At 40.0% G+C, this 22,590-nt stretch overlaps 1 protein-coding gene across 1 annotated transcript in view; it reads right to left on the bottom strand.

The window, feature by feature from the left end:
* The window catches only part of SRBD1 (S1 RNA binding domain 1), a 225,995-nt gene extending 212,583 nt beyond the window's left edge, over positions 1–13,412 (bottom strand). The window contains exons 1-4 of the mRNA XM_030800181.1: positions 13,342–13,412; positions 7,484–7,563; positions 3,739–3,919; positions 1,277–1,663 (exon numbers count right to left, since the gene is read on the bottom strand). Of these exons, the coding sequence (XP_030656041.1) occupies positions 1,277–1,663; positions 3,739–3,919; positions 7,484–7,563 (648 nt within the window). The 5' untranslated portion in view covers positions 13,342–13,412. The remainder of the gene's footprint in view (positions 1–1,276; positions 1,664–3,738; positions 3,920–7,483; positions 7,564–13,341) is intronic.
* Between the last annotated feature and the right edge of the window lie 9,178 nt (positions 13,413–22,590).

Here is a 22,590-nt window from a genome sequence, read left to right as displayed (position 1 = left end):
ATGCTCTGTTTTTCCAAGATACCTTGTACTATTCATTCAGGAACAAGGGTAAGAGGAAAAGCTGTAAAGCAACATTCTATTCCTTAGTGCACCAGAGAGAAGAAAAATCATGATTAAAAATTACCAGTGACAGGCCAGGCGTGGTGGCTCATGCCTGTAATCCCAGCACTTTGTGAGGCTGAGGCGGGCGGATCACAAGGCAGGCAGATCGAGACCATCCTGGCTAACACGGTGAAACCCTGTCTCTACTAAAAATACGAAAAATTAGCCAGGCGTGGTGGTGGGCACCTGTAGTCCCAGCTACTCGGGAGGGTGAGGCAGGAGAATGGCATGAACCCGGGAGGTGGAGTTGGCAGTGAGCTGAGATCGCACCACTGCATTCTAGCCTGGGCGACAGAGCAAGACTCCATCTCAAAAAAAAAAAAATTACATTTTACTCATAGGTAATAGAAAAGGCACCATGGGTACAAAGACATTTGTGACACACAGGCAGTCCCAGATTGAGAAGTGGAATCAGGATCCAGCAGAGGCCCTCGGCTCTACAGCCACAATCACAGCAAGGGAAAGAGTACACAACAGAATCACATGGGACAGATAACAGGGAGGGAAGTCACCCCAATCTACCCTGAGAGGCACTACCATAATTAAGTCTAAAATGGTCCCAGAATGTGCTGGGACAGACAAAAGCTCACTAGCTACTCTCACTAGCTACTAAACTCTCTTTGGGGTCTCCAATACTGTCCCCAAAGCCAGCCAAAAAAACTGGGAGAAATCTGATTTCCCCTGTAGTAAGACATATAATTCTGGCATCTCAAGTTGGAATTCTTATAGAATTTCCTTTCAAAAATCGCTAGGCCTTGTTGTAGTACATTACAACATTATACTAAGGGTTAAATAGATGTATGAACAGCCAGTGACCTAATCACCTACACTGCTTTTATAGGAAAATACAGTCCAAGTTCAAAGCAAAAACTTAACAATGAACCTGTGGAGGCCCAACCAGTTGGTACAATCTGTCTATATAGTGTATGTTCACTAAAACACCATGGCAAAGGCCAAGAGAGGCCACACATCTTAGCTGAAGAACTGATGATTAGCTACAACACAAAACAGTGTACCCAAGAAAGTAACAAGTGGGAAAGCCTCCAGAAATCACTGGCAAAACTGAAGAGAGAATTGAAAACCCCCAGTCCTTCCCTTAGACAGTACAACCCCTATGCTAGTCAAAAAGAAAGCACTCAAAACAACCAAAGTGACAGAAAAAGGCTGCACATACCTGTACTATGTCCCAATTCATTTCCACCTCCTCTTTAATATTATTGGCATTTGCTGGAAACTTGACAGGCTGCCCCTGAGGACATGTTTCAGTCTTGATTTTCTTTAAAGGGGACTGACCAAATGTAAAGTCATCGTCATTCTCTTCCTTCTTGCATGTACCTCCCCACACAGTGCTTGTGGATGGTGTCTCTGAACTATTACTCTCACCCTCCAAGTTGCTGGCTTTGCTGGTTTCTGCATCAACTTTCAGCTTTTTAGTCCTTCGAACTGCATGTGGCTGCGCTGCACATTTCTGTTTTGTCTTGGCTGTTTTCAGAGTCTGTACAGTATCCAATTTATTTTTTCTGTCTTCCAAAGCAGTATCAGCAATAGCCACAGAGCTATTCTATCAAACCACAAAGAGAACATATGAGAATTAGAAGACAAAAAGCAATTTCCTGGGAATATTACTCACAAATAAAAGTGAACAAATTATTGATACACACAATAACTTGGAAGAATCTCAAGAAAATTATGTTGAACGGGGAAAAAAGCCAATCTCAAAGTTACATACTATATGAATACATTTATATAACATTCCTGAACAGATTAGAGGTTGGCAAGGGTCAGAGATGATGGGGGGAGGTGGGTGTGGCTATAAAAGGGCAACACTAGGCATCTTTGTGGTGATGGAACTGTTCTGTCATGGCAGATACACAAACCTACATGTGTGATAAAATTGCACAGAACCAAGTACATACATATACATACACATGAATGAATACAAGTAAAACTGGAGAAATCTAAATAAGATCAGTGGATTTTATCAATGTCAGTATCTTGGTTGTGACATCTTACTATAGATTTGCAAGATGCTACCATTCGGGAAAAAATGGATAAAGAGTACATGGAATTCCTCTATTATTTCTTGCCATTGCATGTCAACTATTTAGAAATAACCAGTTTAATTTTTAAAAATGAGTGAAGGATAGGTCTACACATGCCAGAAAACCAAGATTAAAACTTGCTATCAAAGTCAACCACTTAGCAGACAGAAAAGTAACACTCATTCACTCATACAACTCAACAGGGTACACATGCCACCAATTTCTGTTGAATAGTAGAGGATAGAACACAGAGTGACAGGAGGCTAATGTCAGGCATTTTTCTTTAACAAGAGTCCGCACAGCAGCCCACACAGGTGTCTAGGGACTACACTCTGCACTGCCACTGCCCCCCAATCCAAGTGACAGCTCAAGTGTGAAGAAATGAGACTTGGCACCCATCTTGGCACTGGGGATAGTGTAAATAAGATAAAGACCCTACCCCTAAGGTGTCTGTTCTCCATTACCTAAATGATGCAGATGGCACAAATATGAACAATTCCCAAATTAAATTTCAGTCAAAATTCTATCTTCTCTTCTATCAAGTATTTTTTCCAGAATCACTATTAAAAACATTTAGAACTACAATAAAGAGCACCTCCACCCCAATGCCAATCTACCACTACCACCATCTGAACTTGAAAATAATGAACATTAGACAGCCCTCTGAGTATTAAATTTTTTGCCCAAAATAGAAGGGATCAGAACAGAGATATAAAGATAAAATAACTCCCAGGCCTAAAAGAGTTGATAACCTAATCAAATGAATTGACATATCTAAAGAAAGTGTCAATCATAAAGGGTGTTGTCAGCCACTGTCTTAGCTTCAAGCTATTAAAACATTCAACTGTCATTGTGACAAGCATAGTGCCTAGACCACAATGGACATTCAGTAAACTCAAATGAATGGATTTATCTCATCATTCTATTCTGAGTCCATGCTCATCAAGTAAATTTCTGATTACTACTTAATTCCCTATTCAGATTAGCCTCCAAGGAGAACAAAATGCTTGCCGTAAGAATTTCAAGTCCTTAAGATTATTATTTTAAACTATTAAATATTAAACCAGCACTCTGGTTGTATTTATCTCTCTTGTGAACACAACTGATGTAAAAACACCCAAGAGAGATATATCTGTTTCCAAAATGTTGACAAAAATCATGTTCCTAACTTAGAAACCCAGTTCCATCACTTACTATCTGTACACCGTGAGCAAGTCACTTAACATCTTTCTTCAGCTTTCTCACCTATAAAATCAGCATAAAAGCACTTGCCTCAATGGTTGTTATAAAGATTAAGTAAGATCATTTAAATGAAATGTTGAGCACATTGCCTGGCTAATGATAAGCACTCAACTATTTGCTAATGCCACCATCATTACCAGCACTACCACACCGAGACCAACTCCTAGGAGAGGGAAAAGGGAATAGACAAAGAAATACAGTACAGACCCAAAAATTAAGACCCATGGTATGGGATGCCATTGCTGGCAGTTTTTGTCATTTACATGCCTTGTCCTACTCTGTAGAGTAAGAAAGTAACATCACCAATCAGGAAGACACTACAGAGTTCCCTCTATCCAGCTATAGCACCTACCAGCTCCTCCTTAACAACAACGACTTCTGAGCCATCACTGATCTGTGGGGCATTCTTCTTCACCCGAGGCATCCTCTTTGGTTTGGATTCCTTGGGAGGGGGCTGTTTACGGCTTCTGGGAACTTTCTTCTGGGGCTCCCAGGCACTATCTTCCTTGTCATCTTCTTCAGAGGCAGATGATCTAGAAGTAAATCAACAGAATAATCTCCAGGAAAAATTAAAGCAAATGTCAAAGGTAAAAAAGAGATGCATGATTCTTGAAAAAATGATAAAGTAGGAGGTGTTTAATATAAAATGGAGTGATTGAGTACAGGCTGTGAACAGTTTTTGCTAAGAATTGAACCAACAGAGTTGATGACAGACCAGTATAAAAATACCCCAGTATGCTGTAAATCACAGCTCTGTCTCTCCATTCTCTTCTCACCTAACTGACAAACACATACACACATTCATTCAAGACATAGAAAATCATTTATTACCTTAAGTAATTTACTGGGTCATGTCAAACTATAGTCAATGTGAGCTTTTCAATTTTAACAGTGAAAAGCACTTAAATAAGTTCCCAACTACTAATCAAATTCATTTAAATTGTATTAAGTTATTCAAATCAATGAAAGGATTGAGAAATGGCTCTAGGAAACACCCTAAATTACATTAAAAGCCAGCACCAAGACCCTTCCAACTGCTTTAATTAACCCTTTTTTCCTTTTACAGAATGGATTTCTTTCCTGATTAGATTGGATCAGGTGTGACTATAGTACTTTTCTAACAACGAAGAATCAAACTCACAGCAAGAGCAGAGAAAAAGCAGCCATGGGAACTCTGTTAAAGGACCATCATGCTCCTGCCAACCCAGTTAATTCCATTTCTACTCTAATGTAAAAGGTCACTATCAGTGAGACTTCCTTTACTGAGATGAGTGAATAGGGAAGTCTGGGTTTTTTTTGTTTGTTTGTTTGTTTGTTTGTTTTATTATACTTTAGGTTTTAGGGTACATGTACACAATGTGCAGGTTTGTTACATATGTATCCATGTGCCATGATGATTTCCTGCACCCATTAACTTGTCATTTAGCATTAGGTATATCTCCTAATGCTGTCCCTCCCCCCTCCCCACAACAGTCCCTGGAATGTGATGTTCCCCTTCCTGTGTCCATGAGTTCTCATTGTTCAATTCCATTGTGGAAGTCTGTGGCGATTCCTCAGGGATCTAGGACTGGAAGTCTGGGTTTTTTAATGTTAAGTTCTTCCTGGGGGCAAAAACCTGACTGGATGACTTCTTAGCTAAATTATGCTCTAGAAGAGAATAATTATGATAGGTCAAACTATTGGTGTTCTCTTCAGAGGTGCCACTAAGCCTGGCAAGCAAAAACAAACAATCAAACAAAAAACAGGAATAATCAGAATAACATAACAGCAGTGGAACTGAAAGAAACTGTAATTAGAAAACCAATGAACTAGAAAACTAGGGTTCCACTCCTCATACTATCATCAAACTGAGCAGGATGACTTATTCCCTCCTTAGTCTCATCACCTATCCACCAGGATTACTGACTAACCCTATTTCACAAAGGAATATCACCAAGATTAAAGGCCCTTTAGTTATTATGAACAAAACACAAGCACAGATACCGTTGTGTTATACATGAAATAGTTCCAAGGCAGCTAGTCAACTCTCCTTCCCAATCACTTGAGCTCTCAGGAGCATCTGGCACTCACCCCTTAGAGCATATCCCTTACATACAGGAACCCCACCCCTTGGTTTTCATACTACTTCTTGGCAGCTTCTCTTTAGCCCCTTTGACTCCTCTTCTCCCTAACCTCTAAATGTTGGAATCCCTCGAGGCTTAGTCCTCAGCCCCCTCCTCCCTCTATGCTCTCTTGCCAGGTAATCTTATATTTTCTCAATACAGGAATCTATGTTTTATTTTTATTTATTTATTTAGAGACAGAGTCTCCCTCTGTCGCCCAGGCTGGAATGCAGTGACGTGATCTCAGTTCACTGCAACCTCCACCTCCTGGGATCAAGTGATTCTCATGTTCAGTCTCCCAAGCAGCTGAGATTATAGGCACGTGCCACCATGCCTGGCTAATTTTTGTATTTTTAGTAGAGATGGGTTTCACTATGATGGCCAGGCTAGTCTCGAACTCCTGGCCTCAAGTGATCAGCTCGACGTGGCCTCCCAAAGCACTGGGATTACAGGTGTGAGCCACCATACCCAGCTGGGAATCTCAATTTTATATAGTATCTCCAACTTGACCTTCTCGCCTTGAGCTCAAGACTTGTATATCCACTTTCACCTGAATGTCCAGCAATCGCATCAAACTTACCAAGTCCAAAACTGAATTCCTGATTCCACCACTCTCACACCTGTTCCTCTTCCAGTCTTTCCAAAATGTCTGTCATTCTTTCATACCCCAAATCCAATCCACCCCCATGTCCTGTCCACTCTACCTTCAAAATATATCCCAAATTAGACCATTTCTCATCACTTTCAAGTCTAGAATCCTATGCTTCTACAATAATCTCCTTAACTCATTTCCCCTACTTCCAGTTTTGCCCCCTATAGTCTATTCTCCACCAAGAAACCAGAATATTTTACAAATATAAACCAGGTCATGTAACATCCCAACCCAAAACCCTCCAGTGGCCTCCCAACCCACTTCAAATAAAATTCTAATATCAGGGAAGATCAAGTTGGAGATACTGTATAAAATTGAGATTTTTATACTGAGCCATAAGACAAGATCAGCTACCAACGGGGAGGGGACAGGGGAGGTGGGGTGGGGGAGTGGGGAGGGCTTAGAATTAAGCCTTGAGGGATTCCAACGTTTAGAGGTTGGTGAGAAGAGAAGTCAAAGGGACTAAGGAGAAGGATCTAAGCCTATCAGATCCAGATCCTACTCACTACAATCTCATTTCTTACTACTCTCTGCCTCACGTCTCTAGACTGGCCACACTGGTCTTCTTGCTGTTCCCTGAACACACCAAACTTATTCCTGCCTCAGGGTCTTTGCACTTGCTGCTTTCTCTATTTGGAACACCCATCCACAAGATCTTTGCAAGCTGCACCCCCAAATCTCATCTAGATCTCTTGCCACGTCTTCCGAAATAACTTTCTGACTACTCTATCCAAAACGCCCGACTGCAACCACTCACTATGCTCTCTACCCCCTGCCCTGTTTTATTTTTCTTTATAGTACTTATTACTATAAATATTATCAGTCATTTACTTAACAAATATCTTCAGAGCACCTAATATGACTCTAAAGCAGAAATTCTCAACTAGGGATATCTAGCAGTGTCTAGAGACATTTTTAATTGTTATAACTGAGCAGGAAGGTATTGGCATCCAGTGGGTAGAGGCCAAGGATGCTGCTAAAAATCCTACAAGATAGCCCCCACAACAAAGAATTATCTTGCACACAATGTCAGTAGTGCAGAGGTTGAAAAATCCTGCTCTAAAGCAATATATAAAACTCTGTGCTCTCATGGAGCTTACATTCTAGTGTAAATATTATGTTATATATTCAGTTGGTTACTTTCTCTCTCCTTTCCATACTTTGTTGGCAACACTAGACAGAACCTGGAACACAGCATGAGTTCAACAAATACTTGTTGCATGAATGAATAAAAAAAGTTTTTTCACCCACATCACTTAAGGAGTTAGAAAATGACAGAATGCATTACTCCTTATTAAAATATTCATCATTTCCCTACCCACATATTAAACCAGTATGCTTACAACTCAGAGAATGAAGAAAATTCATCTTTTGGTACCACACCCTGGACCTGTACTTTTGCTCTTCTTGGCAATGATGACATCTAGAAAAAACAGAACATAAAATCAGCAACACTTGAATATTCTGATCACTTTATTTGGCTACAAGTAATGGGTCATTCAAAACTAACACTTCATGGGAAAAAAACAAAAACAATGATGTTTATTCACAAGCCCAAACACCAGTTTCCCCTGCTATGTAGCTGCCAATTAAAAGAGTAGCTGGCTGGGCACCATGGCTCATGCCTGTAATCGCAGCACTTTGGGAGGCCAAGGAGGGTGGATCACCTGAAGTCAGGAGTTCGGGACCAGCCTGGCCAACATGGTGAAACTCAGTCTCTACTACAAATAGAAAAATTAGCCAGGCGTGGTGGTGGGCGCCTGAAATCCCAGCTACTGGGGAGGCTGAGGCAGAAGGATCACTTGAACCCAGGAGGTGGAGGTTGCAGTGGGCTGAGATTGCATAACTGCACTCCAGCCTGGGCAACAGAGTGAGACTCGGTCTCCAAAAAAAAAAAAAAAAAAAAAAAAGAGTAGCTAATGGCCTTCCAATGGTTTAAAACTCTTAAGAGTATGGGCCATCTTTTGAAAAATATAAACTCCTACAGGGTGACACCTATAGGAAAATTGTGTGCTTCATTTTTTTAAGAATTGTGTGCTTAAGTATTCTGTGTTATTTTATGGTAATAGTATCAGGCAGCCACTTATAAAGTCCTTTATTAAACTATACCTCGAAGACAGAAACATTTTTTTCCTGTTTTTCTTTTTTTTTGAGACAGAGTTTCGCTCTTGCTGCCCAAGCTGGAGTGCAATGGCGCGATCTTGGCTCACCACAACCTCCGTCTCCTGGGTTCAAGCGATTCTCCTGCCTCAGCCTTCCCAGTAGCTGGGATTACAGGCATGTGCCACCACACCCGGCTAATTTTGTATTTTTTAGTAGAGACAGCGTTTCTCCATGTTGGTCAGGCTGGTCTTGAACTCCCGACCTCAGGTGATCCGCCCACCTTGGCCTCCCAAAGTGCTGGGATTACAGGCATGAGTCACTGTGCCCGGCCTATTCTATATATTCTTAATGAATAAAGTAGAGGTCTCTCTACAAAGTTGGCAATGAAATAAATGATGCTGATTGACTGAGTAAGCAGCCAGGTTATTCTTAAAACAAGATAATTATTCCCTTATAATAAAAGCTCATTAAACTTAAATAAAATGATTAATCACTATGTGACTAGAAACTATTTACCAAATTCGAAGGCCAAGCTGTAAAAAAAAGTTAAGACAAATAACCAGAGACATCACATAATACAGGCAAGTAAATAAAATTACTTTAGCTGTTAAGATTAATTAGCTGTTAAAATTCATTAATAAAGGACTTTATAAGTGGCTGCCTGATATTATTGCCATAAAACCATCAAACCATAAGGACTGCACTAGACTCTGACATGTTTGGAACCCTTCAAACAAGTTTCTGACCCAGTCATATGTTATAATGCCTCTGGTTCTAACATCCACTTAGAAGAGAAAATAATCTCTCATGGAAATATTAAAGGGGTTGTCACAAAAGGGAATATGTTCTCACAGCAGCTATAGCTCAACTCAGTCCAGTAAGTGCACAATGACTGGGCAAAATAGTGCTCAGAGGGAACCAACAGAACAACAGGAAAGCAGTCTGCAGGAAGTAGACAGGATAATCTTCCATCTTTCCCTTCACTCTCTTTTTGGCATATTAGGTTATAAAGATCAGCCTTTCTCAAATTAGTATTTTTTAGACATTGATCATGAAAGAACAGGTAATTGTGATTTTTATATTATGTGTATCTTACCACAACAAAATAAGAACGGAGGAAGTTAGTGTATGACAAAGGTGGCATTTCAAATCGGGGCAGGGCAAAAATGGATTATTCAATAAATGGTATTGAGACAACTAGCTATTCCTCTAGAAGAAAAAAAGGAGTTTAATTCCTACCTCGACACCATTAACAAAAATTTATTCCCCAATAACTAATAGTTTAAAATGTACAAAATAAAACTACAAAAGAATTAAGAAATAAAGGTGATTCTTTTCATACTCTTGAGTGGAGATGGGGAAATGGAGGTTTTCCTAAACATGACTCCTCAGAATTCCAAAACCAAAAAGACTAACAGATTGCAACACATAAAAATTAAAATCCCAAGCCAGTAGTGGGAGGATTTGAGAGCCAAACCAATTTACCCTGCAGTATTCTAAAAAAAAAATTCACATGAAGCAGTAGCTGATACCTTTGGAATTAAAGGTGAAAGGGGTTAGGGCTGTGTATAAACTGACAAAGGAATATCTCTAGGTGTCCTACCTCAGTTCACGCTATTAGGCAACTGCCCCAGAAAAAAGTCTATTAAGTTTATTCTCTGGAGAAGGTATTAATCAAACAGTCTAGACTGTGGGCATGGGAACCACACAGACTGAATGCTGAAGGCAGAGAACCCTGGTCTTCCGCCACTAAGTTCCCAAAATACTGCCCTGTAGGGAGGAGAACGGGAAGGCTTTTCTCTGGAGAATCTAACCAGTCCAAGAGTAAAAACTTCAAGGTGCTAAGCTTCCCATCAAACAACCCACCCAGATCACCTTACAATCACTCCTACCACCACATTCTACAGTATGCCTGAATTCAGAACATTCCCACACAGACTACCATATACCAATTCTATTTCTACACTTCAGCCTTAACAGAAATGTGTTTAAAATAGGGACAGGCAAACCCTTGGCAGGCTTATGTTTTTGCTTAACCATTATCCTTAAAGAAGGCTCCCCTAAATCAAATATTTCCAACTGCCTCTTTATTAGGCACCCTGAAAGCAATATACCATGGAAAGATAAGTTGTAGTATTTCTTTTCACAAATGTTAAAAATATGAATGTAAAAGGAAAGGTGGGAAAGCAGAATCTGCATGAACACACAAGCCAATTTCAAGCAGATCAGATTTAGAAAGAATACATACAAAAGCTGAAGACCTGGAAATTATGTCTTTAAAACTACCTACGACAGGTACACCCCCAGGAGTATGTATTCTCCAGTTTAAACACCAATATTCTTGAGGCCTGTTTCTCCATCTCCACTACTCCCATGTCCTCTTACTTTGTGTCATAAAACTTGTTAGATTTACCAAAACCTCATCCATCTCCATGGTTTTACATACCGATGTCACCTACTTAACAATCCTAATCCCTCCATCCCAAATCTTGCCTTTAACATTCAGATTTCCATAACAAACTGCCTGTCTCTGAAACTATTTAGATGTCTCACAGTTCAGTTAACACATCCACAATGGAACTCCTGATGACCATTTCTTGCTCTAAAACCTGTTCCTATTCTAGTCCTTCCCATCTCAATAAGTGGCACCCACCTATTTGCTAAGCCAGAACGTTGAAAAAAAAATTTTTTTTTTTTTTTTTTTTTTTTGAGATAGTCTCACTCTGTCACCCAGCCTCGAGTGATCTCAGCTCACTGCAACCTCCGCCTCCTGGGTTCAAGCAATTCTCCTGCCTTAGCCTCCTGAGTAAGTGGGATTACAGGCGTGCACCACCACACCCAGCTAATTTTTGTATTTTTGGTAGAGACGGGGTTCATCACGTTGGCCAGGCTGGTCTCGAACTCCTGACCTGACCTCAGGTGATCTGCCTGCCTTGGCCTCCCAAAGTGCTTGGATTACAAGTGTAAGCCACGGCGCCTGGCCAGAAAATTATTTAACAGCTTCATTGACATATAACTGACATGCAATACATGCACATGTTTAAAGTGTACAAATTTGATAAGTTTTGACATATGTATACACATCACTACAATCAAGAAAATGAACATATTATCATCCTCCAAAGTTCCATTTGCTAAGTCAAAATGTTGCAAATCTTTTTCTTTCATCTCCCATATCCAGACTATTAGTAAGTCACATAAGATCTTCCTCCAAAATGTCTTGAATCTCCACAGTCTTCAGTGAGCCTTTAGTCCTCAACCTCCCTCACTTGAACTACTACACTCGCCTCTTAACTGCCCTCCCTACTTCCACTCTTGCCCCTGCAACTCGTTCTCCACTTATCAACTCAAGATGATTTAGAATATGCTTTGGAAACACTGAATTACTTTCCACCCCATCCTTCACTTAGAATCAAGCCACATTTTTATGATGGCCTTTGAAAAGGCCCTGTCGGACTGAGCCCTGCTCAACTTTCCAACCACCTTTACTACTTGTTGGAGCTCCTCAGCTCTTGTCACAACATTCTTTCCCACTTCAGGTTCTCTCTGCCTGGAGTATTCTTCCCCTGCTTGTCAATTGGCTGGCTCCTTGCATCCCTTAGATCTTAACATTTCAGGCCTAAAATAGGTTTCTCAATTATATTTTAAAAGGAGCCTATTTACTTCCTGTACACAGTAAGTTATAACATAATCTGTAACTATTCTTTTATTTTGCTTGTTTATTGCTTGCATTGCTGTCAAGAGAGTAAATACCATGAAAGAAGGAAATATATGTGCCTTATTCACTTCCATATCATAGAGCCTAGCAATTAACAGATGCCCTACAACTATGAAATGAACATAATATGTGAAAATATGGTCTCTACAGAGGAATATATTTATTTTCCACCACTCTTAGGCAATGCCACACATTGCACTCATCTCTTTCTGAAGAAGTGATGGCACATAAGAACATTCCTATTCTTCAGTGACTTGGGATTCTTCCCTCCTTTCAAACTATCTTAATCACCGTGGGTACATGGGCATATTCCAAATCAACAATTTGGAGGTTGCTATGATGTTACTAAGGGAACAGCCACTAAACTAGGACGACTGAAAATCAGGAGAAAGGGGAAAAGGACGTGCACACTAACAAATACTAAAATTGGAAAAAAAAAAATTTAAATTCAAGAAGGCGAACAAAGGAGGACAATTTCTTAAGAGGCACCTAAACAAGTTTCCATGAAGGACCAAAAGAGTGCTTGAATATTAGCAGATTCCCAAGTCACAAAAACAAAATACTAGAGCTGAAAGAACCTGGGATCAGATAGTCCCGCTATATTCAGAAATCTGAGACCCAATGAGGTGAAACAGTTTACTCAAAGAGGAAAGATATGTGGCAAAGGCCTATAGCCCAGTGCCTGGAACACCAAGACTAGTCTGGTTTCCCATTCCACACACATTATGTTAATAACATGTCACGTGAGGCGTTCGAGGAACGTTGCCTATAGAGTTCTCAATTCATTCTTTTCCTCCGGTTACTGAGCGCCTCCTAGATGCCAGACGCACTACAAAAGGTGCAGTTGATTCAGACAGGGCCACCACGACCGTGAAAAGGATGCTTCGTCTCCCACCTCCGATAATTTTAGGTATAAAAACAATCCAGGTAAATTAGCCGGGCGTGGTGGCGGGCGCCTGTAGTCCCAGCTACTCGGGAGGCTGAGGCAGGAGAATGGCGTGAATCTGGGAGGCGGAGCTTGCAGTGAGCCGAGATCGCTCCACTGCACTCCAGCCTGGGCGACAGAGCAAGACTCCGTCTCAAAAAAAAAAAAAAAAAAAAAACAGGTTTGCCCAGGCTTTTCTATGTCTGTTATGCGCTAAGAGCTGCAGCAATTCGGCTGAAAAGAGGTGTCACGAGGTAGCTAGGAGGGGTTTTCGGGTGGTCGGTTGTGAGAGACCGCTGACAGTAAAATGTAATGAACTTCTCACTTTTAAAAAAGGGGTGTTATTGCCCAAATGCGCGCTCAGAACTTTTTTAATGGCCTCAAAGATCCCGGAGCCCGGGCGCCGGGCTCTTGAGAACCCGCAAGACGACCGCCAAGGCGCACGCACAGCTCACCTTCCCGCCCGGCACGTCAGAAGACCCGAGATTCCGTGTGTGCCACCGCACCTTCCGGTTCCCGCCGGAAGTTTTTCAAACGCCGGAAGGTCCGCCTCGCTTCTTCCGGACCAAGTTAGCCACAGACCTCCAAGGCGCGGCGCTACCGGGACGGGGCGGAGCCAGGCTGGACGGAGGCGGGGCTAGAGCGAGGATCCCGAGAGAGCGCCGGCGTGGGGCTGGTTCGTAGAAATGAAAAATGACTTTTTTTTAAATGTGTTTTTTTACCAAGCACACTAAACTCTTAAGCCCACAGATACAGCCAAATAAATTAGATTATAAAAGTAGGGAAATAAGGCTGCTGTGGTCTACATTCGAATTTAGCAAATCAAAACCCCGTGGATTTGTTTTAGAAAATTCTAAAAAGCATCTTTCCACTGCTAATGACTTATTTCCAGGGACTCTGAGTACTGAAGAGCCTAGCAAGTTATTGAAATGACCTGTGAACGCGCCTTGTTGCAGATCTACCCGAAGTGAGCATAGATTTTACTGGATAATTTTTGTGATTGGAAAAAAAAAAAAAAACAGGACTCTTTCTAAATTTAGTAAATCTAATCTTCTATAGCTGAGATTGTTGGCCACGAAAGATCAGTTTCCGAGATTGTTTAGGGATTTTTTTTTTCTTTTTAATTAGCACAGTTGTATGTTGCCTTTCGTGATGGTTCCAGAAGGCCTAGAATTATCTACTACAATCACAGTCTCCTTCACGATTTATGGTCCTGAAAAAATACTAGAGAACACCTTACCGTTCAGGTTTGTGGGAAGAAAACCAGATCATAGAAATCAACAACAATAATGTACTATTTACTATTCACCTACTTTTGATGTTGCATTTGCTACACAGGTTTATGGTAAGGGGTTGTCTTGGTCAATTTTCTGCTGCTATAACCAAATACCATAGACTGGTAGATTTATAAAGAAACAGATTTGTTTGGCTTGTAGTTCTGAAGGCTGGGAAGTCCAAGACAGAGGGCATTATTGTTTTGTCAAAATATGATGGAGGGCATCACACTGGGGTAGGGGTGGGGGAGGCATGTGAGCCCAATTGACTCTGGAAATAACTAACCCTCCTGTGATAATGGAATTAACTCATTGATGACCTAATCATTTCCTAAAGGTCCCACCTCTTCAAACTATTACAATGACAAGTTTCAACTTGAATTTTGAAGGGGACATTCAAATCATTGCAGAGGTAGTAAGGGTAAAAGTGAACTAATATACCACAAAGTCTTTTGACATAATTCCTGCCCTGGAGGAATTTACGACCAAGAGTAGGAACCAGATACAGCCAGAAGAAACAGAGACCCATGCAAAACAGTCTAGATTCAAGGGTTGAGGTATGCAGGTAGTAGCCTCACTACAGTAAGGAGGAGAGTAAGAGTGGGCCAGCAAAGCATTGAACCTTGACTTTCCTCCCCCAACAAGAGATTTTTGCCTTACAGCTGGGGAAGAAAAAAAATCACAAAAATAAATAGCCTGTTAAGATTTTAGACATCAGACATCTGGGGAAAATAAAATCTGAAGCAGGTTCTCTAAAATTAAAGTATGTAGGTAGTGGCCTACCCTAAAGGCAAATAAGGACTGTCCAGAGAATATTTCCCTTGGAATTCCACAAGAGAGCCACTCCCACTACAGGCTGTCAAGGAAAATTTGTAATCACTTAAGTATAAAACAGGCCCTGCCACAAAAACTGCCTTTTCTGTCTAGGACATTGCCCAATCTATTGTTTACTTTTGGATCTCAAGTGCTGAATTCCAAGAAATTCGTGGGTTTAGACTGTAAGTCTGGAGTAATCCGGACACCCACTTGAGACTATGCAGTGGGGTTTGGGAGTAATGAAAACATGTTTTGGATTTGATGGAGATTGTTTTATCACTCCAAAGTATATAGCTCTTCCCATGATATTCACTGATATATTATCATTTGTATGTTATTATCTGTTTTCAAGTCCTTCCCCTATGGGTTCTAGCTCCCCAGGGCAAATGTAATAATAATAGTAATAACTTACCTTTATTGATTACTTACCTGTGCCAGGCACTAAGTTAATGCTTTTAGATATATTTATGTATATAATTCACATATTACCCCAATGCAATATTGCCATTAAACCATTTTTATAAATGAGAATACCAGGTATAGAGAAGTTAAATAATTCATCCAAGGTCACATCAGCTCATAAATTGTAGATCTGAGATTCAAATCCAATAATCTGCTTTACTCCAAAGCAAGTACTCTTAAAGGCATCCACATACAATTTGCTGTCTATCCACAGGGGATTGGTCTGAGGACCCCCCACAGATACCAAAATTTACAGATACTCAACCAATCAGTGATAGAAAAAGTTGGCCCACCATATCTGCAGGTTCCGTATCCACGAATGCAGATACAGATGGCCAGCTGTACCACAAACTCAAAGCAAAGACCTTTTCTCACTCCACTATGGTGGCCAGTGAGACTCTCAATGTTTAAGGTGCTCCAGAACTGTTGAATCTCTAAATACTCTAAATAAAGTACTATCTAATCACCTAAAACATAACAAAGCTATTCTCTCTATTGGCCTCAAACTAAGTTTCATAAGAGCAAAAATTCTTAATATATTAATAGATGCAACTGTTTCACCTACCAATAGATATTTGGATCTAGGAACTAAGTCTTGGTAATTTTTTATCTCCCCCTCTCCAACTTCTCCCTCCACCCACACAGTGCCTAATAATGCATAATATATAATAGGTACTCAATAAGCTAGTAGACTAACTCCTGGACCCAAAAACATGTCTAAAGTAAAAACAAATTTTCCTCCCCTCTCCACCTTCTCCCTCCACCCACACAGTGCCTAATAATGCTTGACATACAATAGGTACTCATTAAAAAGAGTAGACTAACTCCTGGACCCAATAATATGTCTAGAGTATAAACAAATTTCTCTTACGAGAAAAGTAAGTTAAAGCTCTTGACACAGAAGGTGGGTTGCCATTTTAAAAATCGAGTGTACTTATGAAAATTCAAACATTTTATCTCTGAGAGTCAATCGGTGTGATGGTTAATTTCGGGTGTCATCTTGACTGGATTAAGGGATGCCCAGACAGCTGATAAAGCATTACTTCTGTGTGTGTCTGTGAGAGTATTTCCAGAAGAGACTGACATTTGAATCAGTAGACTAAGTAAGGAAGATCTGCCCTCACCCAATTTCGGTGGACACCATCCAATTGGCTGAGGCCCAGATAGAACAAAGAGGAAAGGAATATTTTCTTTCTCCCTCTTTTGGAGCTGGAACACACTTTTTCTCCTGCATTTAAGCATTGGAACTGCATGTTCCTTTGGACTCCAGGACTTAAATCAGTGTACCGTCTCAGCCCCATGTTCTCAGGCTTTTGGCCATGCAGTGAGAGTTACACCATTGGCTTCTCTGGTTCTGAGACCTTCAGACTTGGACTGAGCCCTACTGCCAGCTTCCCTGGCCCTCCAGCTTGCAGATGGCCAATCATTGGACTTCTCAGCCTCTATAATTTTGTGAGCTAATTCCCTAAAAAATATTCTCATATATCTTTATGCTGTATTTATTACACACACATACACACACACACACACACACACACACACATACTACTTGTTCTATTTCTCTGGAGAACTCTAATACAACTAGCAAAGGCAAAAATAATAATAATAATGGCTGTTTCAGATTAAAGAATGAACAAACAAACTGAACCCTAGTTCAAAAATTTGCATATTTAATTAGCCAGGCATGGTAGTGGGCGCCTATAGTCCCAGCTACTCTGGAGGCTGAGGCAGGAGAATCGCTTGAGCCGAGGAGGTGGATGTTGCAGTGAGCCAAGATTGCGCCACTGCACTCTGCTCTTCAGCCTGGGTGACAAAGTGAGACTCTATCTCAAAAAAAAAAAAAAAAAAAAAAAAAGGTACATATTAGCTCCTCTCTCCCCTCCTTTCCCACTGTCAGATGTTCTTATTCCTAAACACTAAAGCTCTTTGGCTTCAATGAGCTTCTCTGACTAATTCTGCCAGAAATCTGGAGATTTACTGCAAAATCAAAGAGACTAGTAAACAGAGAGGGGCCTACTTCTGTTTCCCAAATGAAAAAGGAGTTTCTTATTAGTGAGGCTGACCAGGCTGGTAGGTGGGTTCTCAAACTTGGCCCGTGCTATTAACTCTTTCAATCTAGCTGGGAACAGCAGCATGATTCCAAAGTGCTAGACTAGTGCTGATGCCATTGTTCTAGCCAGAGTAACTTTGTCAGTCTTTCTTATGAAAGAGTAAAGATTCAAGAGATTAAAACCTGAGTCTTTATTAAATATTAAATGGATCTGGAGGAAGCATCAGTTAAGGCTGAGGAAATTAATTGTACAGATTTGTCAAGGAATTGGAATCAAAGGGATTATATACATTAAATTTATCTCACACAAAGTAAAATTATGGAAACTGCATATTGAAATACAATATAATTTGTATCTTTAGGTGAAAATTAAAATGTTCAGTGCTTTATCCTACTTATTTTGTACAAATTCCTAAGGTATTTTGTAATGATTGCAGTTATAAATAGGATTAAAACCCATAAAAAACATAAATAATAGATGAAATACCATATCTATTGCGTGGTTCACTCTTCCACTCATCACTTACCTTGCAAAGTCACTGGCTAAGAGGCATTCAGTTGGTTGCAATCATGAGTAAACATATTGAAATGTTTTCTCCTGGTGAGTTTCTCATCAGTAGTGCTCAGGGACCATCTCAAAGGCCTAAAATACCTATTAAACAGTCTGAGATCCAAGTATGGAAACCCCAGAGGGCTCATTAAGATCCAAATGACGCCATGGCTGGCTGGGTTTCAAGGAAGGGATAAATGGCAGCATAATGGGGCCAGATTTATTTTAGTCAAATCTGGACTAACCACAGGTAGCCATGTCTGGATACTGTAATTCAGAACTAAATATTATATCTAGTACCATTGGTCCATCTTCCACCTTAATAAATTGAAACTATCCTGCAAAGTGCTTGCTTGAAACATTCATCTAGGAATGTATATTGTCAGAATTTTAGTACTAGAGCTTTCACACACTGGAATTCAAATTCAGAAAAGCATGGTGTGTCAGATCAGTCTATGTCTAAATTTGTATTTACTTTTTTTTAGTCAGGTTTATTGAAGTATAATTTACGTAGAGTAAAAGTCAGCTTTTTTATTCTTGCAAACACATATAGTTGTGTAACCATCACCACAATCAAGATATAGAACACTTCAATCATTCAAAAAATGCCCTTTTATAGTCAATCTTTTCCCCCTCCACCAGCCCCTGGCAAACCACTGATCTGTTTTCTGTTCCAATAATTTTACCTTTTCCAGAATGTCTTTATTAGTCCATTCTCACACTGCTATGAAGAAATACTTGAGACTGGGTAATTTACAAAGGAAAGGTTTAATTGACTCACAGTTCCGCATTGCTGGGGAAGCCTCAGGAAGCTTACAATCATGGCAGAAGGCAAAGGAGAAGCAGGCACCTTCTTCACAGGGTGGCAGGAGAGAGTAAGTGTCAGCAGGGGAAATGCCAGACGCTTATAAAACCATCAGATCTCATGAGACTCATTCACTATCATGAGGACAGCAAGGAGGGAACCACCCCCATGATCCAATTACCTCCACCTGGTCCCACCCTTGAGACGTGGGGATTATGGAGATTTGGGGGATTACAATTCAAGATGAGATTTTGGGTGGGGACACAGCCAAACCATATCAATGTTATATAAATGGAATCACATGGCATGTAACCATTTGAGTCTCATTTCTTTCACTTATTATAATACATTTGAGATTAATCCACATCATTGCATGCATCAGTAGTTTGCTTATTTTTATTGCCAGTTAGCATTCCATTGTGTGGGTATACCACAGTTTGTTTATCCATTCATCAGTTGATAGACTTCAGTCGTTTCCACTTTTTGGGTGTTATGAATAATGCTGCTATGAACATACATGTACAAGTTTTTGTATGGACATATGTTTTCATTTCTCTTGGGTAAATAAACAGCTAGGAACAGAATTGCTGAGTCATAAGTGTGTCTTTAGTTTTTCAAAGTAGCTATATCATTCTGCATTCTGTGGCATCCTGGAATGTAGAGTTTAGCAGAAGTAGATATTGCGTGTACAAGGGCCTCTCATGACTTCCTACTGTAAGTTTTTGTCAGAACATCCCAGGTCTATAATTCCTGTAACTTTCAGGCCTGTTGCTAGAAATCATATAGCTAGTACGTATCAAATTGTAATTCACCTAAGAATCACCAGAGCTTTTTAAAATCCCAATGTGCAACTTTAATTTAGGATCTTAACCCCAAGATCCCAAATTAATGGGTCTAAGGTATTATCTACATGTCTATGATGACACCAGGTGATTCTGATGGGGTGTTCTATGCACTGCAGAAAGAATGCCCTAATTCTTAGTGTGTACTTGACTTAGAAAGCTAGGGAACTGAGCTACAGCAGTATGGTTTTGAAATGCTGTATAACATTTTATGGGGCTTACCCTTAAACATGCCCTTCCAAAAGGCGGACCAGATATTCACAGTTCCTACTAGCCACATTGACTACTATTGTTTTGTTTATTCATCAAAAATAATAAAAATAGCTAACCCTTATAGATTGCCTTAATATTTTCAAGATATTGTAATAAACACTTTATATACTTATTTTAGGGCTGTCACATTTTTGTTTCATTTTGTTTTTTAGTTTTTAAAATAGTCGTTTGAGACAGATAGGTGATATACTTATCCCCATTTTAAGAGGATGAAATTGAAGTTTAGGGAGTTTAAGTATTTTGCCCAAAGATACAGAGCATAATTTATCTATCAAAACCTCAAGAACTAAAAAATAATAATAATTATATGCAGTACCTACTTCAACTAAATCTGCATTTGTTAGTGATCTATTGCTGCAAATACATTACCCCAAAATGTTTTTTAATGTTGTAAATATTTTCAATAATCCACTGGCTCTCCTGGCAAACAATCTGCATGAGTTGAAGTCCAGAGAGCCAGAGTCAGAATAAGGAAGAGTGCATATTCAAAGATATATTAAAATAATCAATATGCCAGATTATTTCAAAATATAAGAAACAGAATTTTGGGGTTTTTTTATTTAAAAGCAGTAGACTTCATTTAGTAGACAAATAATGCTGTTAAAGTCTTTACTGGTAATATATAAGAAAGTCATACTATATTGATGGTGTCAACTCAATTTTTTTCTGTCACCCAGGCTGGAGTGAAGTGATACAATCATGGCTCACTGCAATCTCAACTTCCCAGGCTCAGGTGATCCTCCCACCTCAGCCTCCCAAGTAGCTAGGACTAAAAGCATGTGCCACCACGCCTGGCTAATTTTTTGTATTTTTAGTAGAGATGGGGTTTCATTATATTGCCCAGACTGGCCTCAAACTCCTGGGCTCAAGCAATCTGCCTGCCTCGGCCTCCCAAAGTGCTGGAATTATAGGCATGAGCCACCCTGCCTGGTCAGTGTCAGCTCAATTGAAGGGCAAAAAGAATGCTATGCCTGAGTAGTGCACAGTTCAAATGAACACAAGAATAAGTCTGAATTAATAGAAGAAGAAGAGAAAGAGAAAAAAAAAAAAGAAGGAGGAGGAGGAAGAAGAGGAGGGGAGAAGAGGAGAAACCTCACTCAAATGTATTCCTCTTTGAATGTTTTAAGAAGTCACACAGAATTTGGACCTGAGCAAAATCTACTTGTTCTCTATGACCATATGTCATATTTATTTCCTACAGAAACAGAAATCTTCATGAAGTTCACATCAAAAGTCTATGGGTTTGGTAGGGGATGAAATGATTCTGGCCATAAGCTGTCATTCTAATTCTATCAAACCTTCCTTAGTCTACATGACCATGGAGAATCATTTCAGAGAGTTTCTTGGATTGAGTCAGCAGGTGTCAATGCAGGTGGGGCCATGGAGTAACTGTCTGAAAAGCAGAAAAAGTTTTGACATAATTTAGGTCATCAAATAAATATCCTGTGACTTTTTAAGAGGATGTTTGAAATAGCAAGGTTGATGTTAATAGAAATACATATTTTAGGCTAGACACAGTGGCTCACGCCTGTAATCCCAACGCTTTGGGAGGCCGAGGCAGGCAGATCACGAGGTCAGGAGTTCGAGACCAGCCTGACCAACATGGTAAAACCTGTCTCTACTGAAAATACAAAAATGAGCCAGGTGTGATGGTGAGCACCTGTAATCCCAGCTACTCAGGAGGCTGAGGCAGGGGAATTGCTTGAACCTGGGAGGCAGAGGTTGCAGTAAGCCAAGATCATGCCATTGCACACCAGAGAAAGAAAGAGAGAAAGAGAGAAAGAGAGAGAGAGAGAGAAAGAAAAGAAAGAAAGAAAGAAAGAAAGAAAGAGAAAGAAATATGTATTTTTAAATATAACTATCCCTGAAGTGCTGAGAAACTGATTTACCCACTTGCTCTTCATTTTGAACTTGGACTACTTCTGCCACCTACTCTGTTGCCCCTTCCAATTTTTGAGTCATAGGAAACTATTTCATTGCTTTTATTTTCACCAGGGATGGGCAGGGGAAGGAAACTGAAGCATATTAAATATGCTACTTGTTAGGTGCTTTGTGGGAAGACAATTGAGATTTTGTTTGCTTGGCTGTTTTTCAAGACTGAAGTGGGACTTCTAGCCTTGGTAGGGTGAAGAGGTCAGTAAATCCTCTCTCTCCTCCCCATCCAAGAAACTGGAAAACTGGAGAATATTGTCCAAAAGTGCCACTTCAGGGCTCTTTGATATGTATTGCAAATATTTTTTCTCAGTTTATCATTTGCCTCTTAATTTTACTTATAATGATTTTTCCATCAGAAAATTTTCAAGTTGATGTGGTTAACGTCTGAGATTTATGCCATACTTGTAAAGAATTTTCTCACCCTGAGAAAGGTCTCATAGTCACTGGGAAACCAATTCACACTAGTCATTATCTTGCATTAATTTTCTTGGTTTTATTTTTGGTTTCTTGATGAGATTTGGAAAGCAATCTAGAGTCCTAGTGAGAGATTGAGATAATGCTCTAGTTTCCTGATAAGATTTGAAAAAACCTTAGCTTCATTAGCAGCATATTTTTAAAACATCATCTGTTCTGTGACAAGTTCTCCCATTTCGATGTGTCTAGATATCACCTAGAAAACTTGTTTAAAATACTGATT

This window comes from Nomascus leucogenys, chromosome 19 (assembly GCF_006542625.1).
Source record: "Nomascus leucogenys isolate Asia chromosome 19, Asia_NLE_v1, whole genome shotgun sequence".
In the NCBI taxonomy this organism is placed as follows: Eukaryota; Metazoa; Chordata; class Mammalia; order Primates; family Hylobatidae; genus Nomascus; species Nomascus leucogenys.
Note: the sequence above shows the minus strand (reverse complement) of the source record. Positions and strands in the feature narration are given on the sequence as shown.